The sequence below is a fragment of the Apodemus sylvaticus genome, chromosome 3, assembly GCF_947179515.1.
Source record: "Apodemus sylvaticus chromosome 3, mApoSyl1.1, whole genome shotgun sequence".
Taxonomy (NCBI): Eukaryota; Metazoa; Chordata; class Mammalia; order Rodentia; family Muridae; genus Apodemus; species Apodemus sylvaticus.
The window spans coordinates 157,195,151-157,204,765 of NC_067474.1; the positions used below are offsets into that span (position 1 = coordinate 157,195,151).

General features: G+C 39.8%; 1 protein-coding gene across 1 annotated transcript in view; it reads right to left on the bottom strand.

The window, feature by feature from the left end:
- Positions 1-3,563: 3,563 nt before the first annotated feature.
- Positions 3,564-9,615, bottom strand: part of LOC127680391 (oogenesin-1-like) — a 9,328-nt gene continuing 3,276 nt past the window's right edge. Inside the window, exons 3-6 of the mRNA XM_052175860.1 lie at positions 7,883-7,895; positions 5,852-6,146; positions 4,725-5,309; positions 3,564-4,137 (exon numbers count right to left, since the gene is read on the bottom strand). Coding sequence (XP_052031820.1) covers positions 3,564-4,137; positions 4,725-5,309; positions 5,852-6,146; positions 7,883-7,895 — 1,467 coding nt within the window. The remainder of the gene's footprint in view (positions 4,138-4,724; positions 5,310-5,851; positions 6,147-7,882; positions 7,896-9,615) is intronic.

Sequence of the window (9,615 nt, forward strand, 5' to 3'; positions counted from 1 at the left end):
TAGAAAATCCTAGGCAGACCTCATACAGACCCTAAGAGAACAAAAATGCCAGCCCATGCTACTATACCCAGCAAAACTCTCAATCATCATAGATGGAGAAACCAAGATAGTCCATGATAAAACTAAATTTGCACATTATCTGTCCACAAATCCAGCCCTACAAAGGATAATTGATGGAAATTGACAACACCAGGAGGGAAACTACACCCTAGAAAAAGCAAGAAAGTAATCTTCTTCCAACAAACCCAAAAGAAGATACCCACACAAACATAAAAATAGCATCAAAAAATAACAGGAAGCAACAATCACTATTACTTAATATCTCTTAAAAACAATAGACTCAACTCCTCAAAAGAAAGACATAGACTAACAAAGAAAAAAAAACTCAGTCTGGCATGTTGGCTTTAAACTGTCATTCTACTAGGAAGAAGGCTAATGTAGGAGGATTGCTGCAAATTGGTCTTTGAAATCAATCTGAGCCACAGAAAATGACCATTTCTCAAAGATAAATATAAGTATTAACTAACTAAATAAAAGTGTTGGGTAGTGTTTTAATAAATAGGCTCTTGATGTTCAAGCAAGTCTCAGGTAAACAAAATATATTATTTGGTAGGACTCAGGTGTCCAACCAGATGACAGGTTTTGGCTTGGTGGTAGATATGGAAGAGAGAATTATGAGGGACCGGTGTCTCGCTGCTTCAGAATCAGAGAAGTCCCTGTCAGTAGAGAAGATGAGACCTACTGCCTGGTGCTGCATTTAGCTTGTTATTATAAGCCCTCACTGCCTCTAAATCACTTTTCTCCACTGGGATACTCCATCTAATCAAGAATCATTAGACAGGAGATGACACAGAAGTGCTCGAATTCAGAATCTATTAAGATGAACTGGTTGAAGACACTGGTTTTGATTGTAAATGCAGTGTTTTGTATTTTTATAGTTCTTATTGTTGTCATTTGCGAATAGGCCTCACTAACGTAGCTCTGACTAGAACCCACTTGTTAGATCAGGCTGTTCCCAAACACATTGAAATCTCCCTGCTTCTTCCTGCAGAGTAATGGGACTAATGGCATATGCCTGTAAGACAGTTTCAAATACATCTCATCAACTTCCATTATTTTTTGGTTTTTTTTTTGACAGAAATTTTTATTTGTATTCATGTTATACCTAAACACCTATTTGTGCTTTGTAATTGAAACTACCTCCCTTTACTTGAATGCATGTATAAAGAACTACCAATCTAATTTTTAAAGTATTTCACATTACTTCTCAAAAATCTCTTTAAAAAAAGCAGCAAAATCTTACAAAAATCCCATGTATATTATTTATAGTCTTTAACACAGTGTGATGTGCATGAACTCTTAGAACAAGCCTCATTCATTAAACCTTCACCATTCTCCCTCTCTGTTCCACCTTCCAACAAAAATCTGTGTTCACATTGGTTGCTTTTTTCCCAAACTGATGTTGTCTGGATTAATGTCATTGTCTCCATTGCTGGAATGCACTTTGTGAAAGTAAAAATCTTCATGCTATGCTGAGAGTCCAGAGCCTATTCAGTGAATCATTCCCAACTGCTGAATCTTATTTATTTAGTCATGTATTAGTAAACTGAGTGAGAGGTTATGTGTGTACATTGTTTTGGGGGAAGATGGATTTTTGGTTTTGTTTTGTTAATACATGGTCTTGATCTGCAGATTAATTTGAAACTTTAAGTCTCAACAATTCTCCTGCCTCAAAGATGGTACTGTAGCCAGCCTGATGACGACAAACATGGCCCTGGCAGGGTGTGTCCTTGTCCCTCATCCCTGTGTTTTGCTGAAAACCATTAGATTACACTTCAAAAGGTAGCCCCTAAATCCATGCCTTTTTTTGAACCTTTCCTCCTCTTGAGGCTCACTATCAAGGCCCATCTTTAAAGTCCAGCAATCAAAGACTCCCTTTGGTTTACCTAATTATCAAGCTGAATTAAATACCTCAAGGTGCTTCACATGGGGCTTGCACTTTTAGCTTTGTAACATGCCTTCTGCCTATAGGCTAGGTATTATTCTCTATCTAGAAGGAGTCCTTTGCACCTGCCCTGCCCCCAAAGACAGTCCTTTACACTCTCCCTTGTACCATCCTCTTCACCCTGGTCTTCTAGCTCCTGTCTTGTCTCATATCACTTTCCCTTGTCCCTTCCTCTTCACCCTGGTCTTCTAGCTCTAGGTCTTGTCTCATATCACTTTCCTTTGTCCCTTTGAGACACATAGATCTCTTTTGTGCTTAGAACTTGGTTTTAGGGCATCTTGGGCTGACTCTGAGGATCCTTACATAATGATTCATTCCTGACTTTCAACCAGAAAAATCTTCTGTCCTCTATAAGCATCCTTCCATAAAACTTATGGTTTAAAATTGTCTTGGGATAGTCACAGCATCTCATGAAGAACATACTGGTAAATTTTTCAAAAGAAAGTAGCCTGGTATGGAGGTGTACATATTTATTCTCAGCACTCCATAGCCCCTAGAGAAGAAGATAGGATGCATAATGAGCCAGTGACACAGAGCCCCATGGCAATAGATCCAGATACAGGGGCCAACAATGATGTCAAAGATAAGAATTGAAGAGCAGACTGTGGTAATTTCCATACAGAATATCCTCTTCTCTGCAAACTACTGTGAATCACCTCAATATCTTAAGATGCACTACACATGAATCTTGGGAGTCTCCTGCGAGGAACTGTCAGAGAGAGCCCGGTGATGGTTGTAGGACTGACTATATCTCTGAAGTTCTTATTAGTCAACATATAAACTGTTCTTTAAGTATAAATAACTAGGTGGCTTAAGGTCACTTCATGTCATTCTCGTTTTGATATCATAGCTTTGAGTTATGTTGCAAATATTATCTTCTAGCAAAGGATAAATACAGAGACATAGTACCTGATATGTGCCTGCCTTGTTATTTACTTGGTCCTCATTTTATTAACTGCTAAAGAGACGTATCCCCTCATCTCATGTTTCTCCACATCTGACTCAGTAATTGTGAACTGAATGTACTATATATTAATTTCTTTCTCAAACATTGAGCTCAATGGGAAATCATGTTCTTTGGGTCCCATTAATGACACGTGTTCCTGGGATGAAATGAACTTCACAAATCTAACATTGACATATAATTATGGTGATGAGGAATGAAGAAAACAGACACAGGTATAGAAATGCTGGAAAAGATTAGGCTTTGTGCTCTGATAGGGACATACTAGCACCCCAGAAAGTCAAAACATTTATTGTATACAGTCAACAGTGTGTGTGTGTGTGTGTGTGTGTGTGTGTGTGGTGTCAATCTCATAAAATGGTACCTCTATTGTAACGCACTCAAACTACAATAATCCTAGAGGAGAAGAGAATGCATGATACTTTCTGCACATGCAACATCTATTCATTAGCTCAGAAGATGATCTTGGCTTCTCAATGTGTCTCAGTCCTTTAGGTGATTGACATTTCCATGCTCCACTCAGCAGTGTCCATTCGCTTAGGAGTTCATCAATACTCAATACTAAGCTTCCATTTCTCTGTTTCACAATCAATCTTACATGCTTTCTGCATCAAAGTAAAATTTTTTCTCAAGATCATAGATGTAGGACCCACTACAGTTAGAGCATGGGGTTGTTTCAAAGATGACCTCCTTGGGCTGTCTTTTGGCCCTGAGTATATCCAGGAGCTCAGGACAAAGATTTTTGAATCTATTTGATAGTATTATACCACTCTCATCATAGCACTCCAGAGGGGCAGGGTACCATTCAAAGGTCAGCTCACTCAACTGGGCTGTGTGCTGTAGAATTTGTTTCAGGATAGGAAGAGAGACATTATTATCATATAAATTAACCTCTCTGAGCTGAGAACATTGGCTTAAGGCAGGCATCAGGACACTGAAATGAGAGTCTTCTAAACAACATGATTCCAAATCCAGGGTTTCCAGAGTATCTCTAACTCTCTCAAGGAGAAATCCAAGAGGTTCAAGGAATAAATCACATAAATAGCTAGTATTAAGCTGCAGTTCTTTGAGCTCCAAAATATTCAGACAATAGGGCAGAAAATCCAAGTCTGACTGTGAGAGTTCACAGTCAATGATGCAAAGTTTCTTCAAAGGCTTCTTCAGGCACCTGGGTAGAGAACAAATGATTGCTTTTTGGCAAAGGTTGAAGATATGATTGGCATCTAAGCAGATGACACTTCTCCCAAACTCATACTGATTATATATTGAGGTCAACCCCGGGACACAGCCTTCTGTTGTTTACTGACACAACTCACAAGATTAAAGTCTGAGGTCTGTAGGTATCACCATAGGCACAATTCAGGGCATTGTTGGAGACCACACCAGTGGATATATCAGGTCAACATGGTACAGGTAGGGAGAACTATTTGTCTCAAACAACATTTAACAACTACTAATTTTGTTCCTCCAAAGGCCATGATCCTGTCTTTACCTTGAAATCCAGTGCTGCATATTTCTCATCTACTCAATCTGTTTCTCGACTTAAAACCTTTCACACATTAGCAATAAGAAGCATACTTATGCATAGTCATTCATATCTTAGCACAGAGGTCATCTGCTCATATATGCTATGTCTCTAATAGTGCTAAGTTTATGGTGGCCAGATAATCAAGGACTCCCCGGTTTAAAAAACAAAAAGAAAAGAAAAGAGATCTGTTTTCTCTGGTCTACTTGACCCTCTCAATCCTTCCTTACCTGAGGTATTCTTTCAGGTTGCCCTTTGGAAAGGAGATTGCACGTAAATAGAGATTCTGGAGACAGTGGAGTGTGGGATGTTGAGAAATCAATCTGAATATTTTCTCCTCATCAAGCTTTACAGAATCACCCATGAAGAAGGTACCTGTGATGTGGTCTAGAATGAGTGTGGAAAGACTGTTCATCTGTCTCAAGTAGGAAATAAAAAAAGCCAAGTCTTCTATGCAGCTATTTCTTAGGAAAAGTGTCTGTATATAGCCTGCATGTACATTTTTGAAGATTTCTATGAATGTGGTTTTGGTTAAGCCATGAATGTTCAGCTCTCTACAGCACAGATGAATGGAATCCTTTCTCTGCTGAGCCCACTGAAACAAGTATGTGATAGATTCATCAAGTCTGCTCTCCACGAGACTGAGTTTACATGCCACCTTCAATTCTTTCTTCATTTCACCGTCAGGACTCTTCTCCATTGGCTGATTCTGTGTCATGAACTCTGAAAAGCCTTCACCTTCAGGGCATCCGTCCTCTAACTCCGACAAGTCATGATTTTTATCAAACAAATTGAGCTCTCTGAGTTTGCACCCACTGTGGGAGAAAAGAATGTGATTCTTAGAAGATAAAGAAAAACACATCTTTCACACTATGCATGGATTCTCTTCACATCTCATACTTCAGCTCTTTCTTCCAAAACTTTGCCTTTTCCTGTGCCTATAATTAAATCCTAAGTGTCACATACTCAGTAAATGCATAGCATTTTTTTTTTTTTTGCAAGAGGAGCATTTTTTAGCCATGTCTTACTTCCCCTTCATTCCAGGCTACTTATTCCCAACTTCATTCCAGTTGTACCTTTGAGGAATGAAAGAAAGGCCTATTCCTCACTTGTTATGTCTACTCTTTTCTGTCTTCTACATTAGCAATTATTTTCAGAGATAGCTGAGACTAAGGTAACACTTCTACATCCCTCTAATCCTCCACACCCAGGGAAAAGCAGACCTGAATATGGGGTGAAGAAAAAAATTGAAGATCAGAAGCCTCTAATTCATGGTTGGACAAATATTCTCTGTCCCTAAATTACTCATTCTCAGCCCTCAGAAAACCTTCCTCCAACCCCAGTTGATCTTGCCTACCTGGCGGGATCCTTTTTTGCAAGCAGTATATCTAATCCCTCAAGTATAGCCTTCAAATCCTCCAGGTTGCATTCATTTATCATTCCTAAACAAAGGTGTGGGAAGGGCCACCGAGATACAATGGCCTTTAAGATCTTTGTATGTCCATGATTGAATGCCTCCTCAAACATTAGTGGGAACAGCACATTAGGCAGGTACATGAGCGCAGAAATGGCCAATGTCTCATCCTTCAGTAGGCTCTGAATTGACAGCTTCTGGAGGGTGTGTGGGGAGTAAAAATGCATTGTGTCTTCTTCTGAAGATGCAGAAAATAGATCCTAGGGATGTGGATAAAAAATTATCATTAATGACAAGAAACTTGGGAAGCCTGTCTACCCACACAAGGAAGAGTCAGGACTAGATGACGATGAGTTTAGCTATTTGAGCACCCTCAGTTTTCTTTTCTTTTTTTTTTTTTCAGATAAGGGTCTTTATAGAACTACCTGTATTGTTTGTTGGCTGTCCTGAAACTTGCTTTATAGACCACACTGGTCTAGACCTCAATGAGATTTGCCTGCCTGTGCCTCCATATCGCTGAGATTCCATATGTGTTCCACCAATGCTTAGCCTGTGCCACTATAGCATATATAATCAAGACCTGCTTGATCTGGCCTGTGCAGATTCTGCTGCCAGAATTCTCTCTGGCAGTGTGAAGCTTTTTCAACGTCTCCTAGTTCCCAAAGGCCACATCTAATTGCAGCAAGGGTGAATACATCCCACTGAGAAGGGATGGCCAGGAACTCTGAAGGCTCAGGAAGTTGTTTGATGATGAATAAACTGTGCTTCACTTTCAAGCCCTTCAAAGAGCCAGGTGGTGGTGGCGCACACCTTTAATCCCAGCACTTGGGAGGAAAAGGCAGGCAGATTTCTGAGTTCGAGGCCAGCCTGGTCTACATAGTAATTTCCATGACAGCCAGGGCTACACGGAGAAACTCTGTCTTGAAAAAACAAAAAAAAGGCCTTCAAAGAAAGCAAAGAAAACAGTTCCCCAACTTCCACAGTCTCTATTCAGGCACACGGCATGGAATAACTCACAACATATTTGAAAGTCCTCTCACAAATTATTGACATTAATCTTTGATTATCACCCATACTGGCCTTTTGGAGAGGGAGTTGAAAAGGCTCCAAGCTTGACTTCTGCAAGCTACAGAGCTAAAGAGAATAGGAAAAAGCACTAAAGTCAGTAAACCTTCAGTAGTCATTGACACAGTCTGTAACTCTTTACAAACCATGCAGAAAGTAGACACTATGAGATGGAGATTATAATTTACATAGTAAATACAGGAGTCTCACTAGCTCAATGTCATAACTGGTTACTTCTATAGCACCAGAACAGTGAGGCTGAGACCTGAAAATACTAATGGAATACCAAAACAAGTAAAAAAAAAAAAAGAGGGGGAATTTTAATTTCAAGTGATATTCAGATTTTTCTTTAAAATATGTATTAAAAAGAATCAGGATACTTTCTGAAAGTTTGAACACATCCTGGGTTCTGTGAAAAGAATATACCATGTAACAATGAGCATATGGGAATACCTTGTTTGTTTATTGTTTTTTCATTTTACTTCTTAGAGACATGGTCTTATCCATGACTGTTTTGAAACTTTCTATATAAATTTGACTGGCTGGCCTTTACTTCAGTCTCTGCTCCATACTTTGTCTCATTTATTGCTCCTGTGAGTATTTTGTTCCCTTTCTCAGAGGAACCAAAGCACCCCTACTTCATTCCTCCTTCTTCTTGGGCTTCCTGTGGTCTGTGAATTGTAACTTGTTTATTTTGAGCTTTTGGGCTAACATCCACTTGTCACTGAGTGAATATACTCTTGTGTATTCTTTTGTGATTGGGTTACCTTTTTCAGGATGATACTTTCTAGTTCCATCCATTTGCCTAAGAATTTCATGAATTCATTGTTTTTAATAGCTGAATAGTACTCCATTGTGTATATATACCAGTTTCTGTATCCATTTCTCTGTTGGACATCTGTGTTCTACCTAGGGATTCATCCTATAAACAGTCACCAAACCCTGACACTATTATGAACGACAAGATGCGCATACAAAAATGAGCATGTCATGGTTGTCTCAGAAGGGGCCCGGCCAGAGGCTTACACATACAGAGGCAGATGCTATCAGTCAACCATTGGATTGAGTGTGGGGTCCCCAAATGAGTTGGAGGTGGCCCAGAAGAGCTGAAGGGGTTTACAGCCCCACGGGAAGAACAAGGATGTTGGCCACCCAGATGACCCAAGTCTCCCAGAGACTAAACCATCAACACATGGTTCCAGCCAAAAATGTGGCAGAGGAATGCCCTGTTGGGTATCAGTGGGAGGAGTACAGTGGGAGGAGTAGTCCTTAGTCGTGTGAAGGCTCAATAGATGCCCCAACAAAGGGAAATTGAGTGGGGAGTGTGTGTGGAGTGTGGGGTGTGGGGGTGGGGGAGAGTGTGAGTGAGTCAGGTGGTGGCATTGAGGTAGCGTGTGTAAGAAGGGGTTGGAGGTTTTCAGGGAAGGGGGACACTGGGGCTTCACATTTGAAATGTACATGAAGATTATATTCAATAAAAATAAATAAATAAATTTGGCTGGCATCAAACTTAAGACACCATCTAACCTCTGCCTTCCTGTTGTACTCAGGGGAGTGTATGGGAGGAGAGGAGTAAAGAAAGCTGTGATTGAGATATAAGGTATATTAGATACACACACACACACATACACACACACAGACAGACACACACACACACACACACATGCATATATATGCAGCCATCTTCTTAGAAGTTTGAAGACATCCCGAGTTCCTCAAAAATAAGAGAGGAACTCTTCAATGTATCACTGAAGAGATGCAAATACCATTTGGTTTTTGGTATTTTGTATTTGCTTGTTTTGCCTTATTTGTTTAGTCATGTATCTTTTTTTTAAACTATTGAATATGAGTACACTGTCCCTGTCTTCAGACACACTCAAAGAGGGCATCAGATCCCATTAAGATGATTGTGAGCCACCATATAGTTATTGGGAATTAAATAGAGTACCTCTGGAAGGATACTCAGTGTTCTGAGCCACCTCTCCAGCCCCTTGTTTTGTCATTTTTAAAGACACTTATAATACCTAGCTGTTTGACACTCACAGCCTCCCTCTGCCCTCCTATTGCTGAGCTTAAAAGCACACCAAAGAATTCCAGTTTAAAAGTGACACAAAGATCAGTTGTAAAGGGACTCATACCAGCTCAGAGTGATTAGAATTCAAGCTCACGTGGTGGCGCACACCTGTAATCCCAGTACTATGGGAGGAAGAGGCAGGTGGATTTCTGAGTTCGAGGCCAGCCTGGTCTACAGAGTGAGTTCTAGGACAACTAGGGCTGTACAGAGAAACCCTGTCTCCAAAAAACCAAATCCAAAAAACTAAAAACTAAAAACTAAAACTAAAAAAAAAAAAAAAAAAAAAAAAAGAAGAATTCAAGCTCACCCTGACATTTTTTTGGTGAGACTGTCTCAAAAGACAAAAACAAATCTATATAAATCAAAAATATCCCACAGAACTCACTATGGCCCAATTAATAATTGGATGTAATTGAGAACACAATTGGATATTCTGCTTACGCAGCCCTGAGGTGGTCTAAGTAGGAGAATCTCTGTTTTAGGCCTGCTGATCTTTTTTTTTTTTTAAATTCGCATTTGAACCATAACCCCTTCCCATAGTTTTTCATTAAATCCTTCCTTCCCCTTG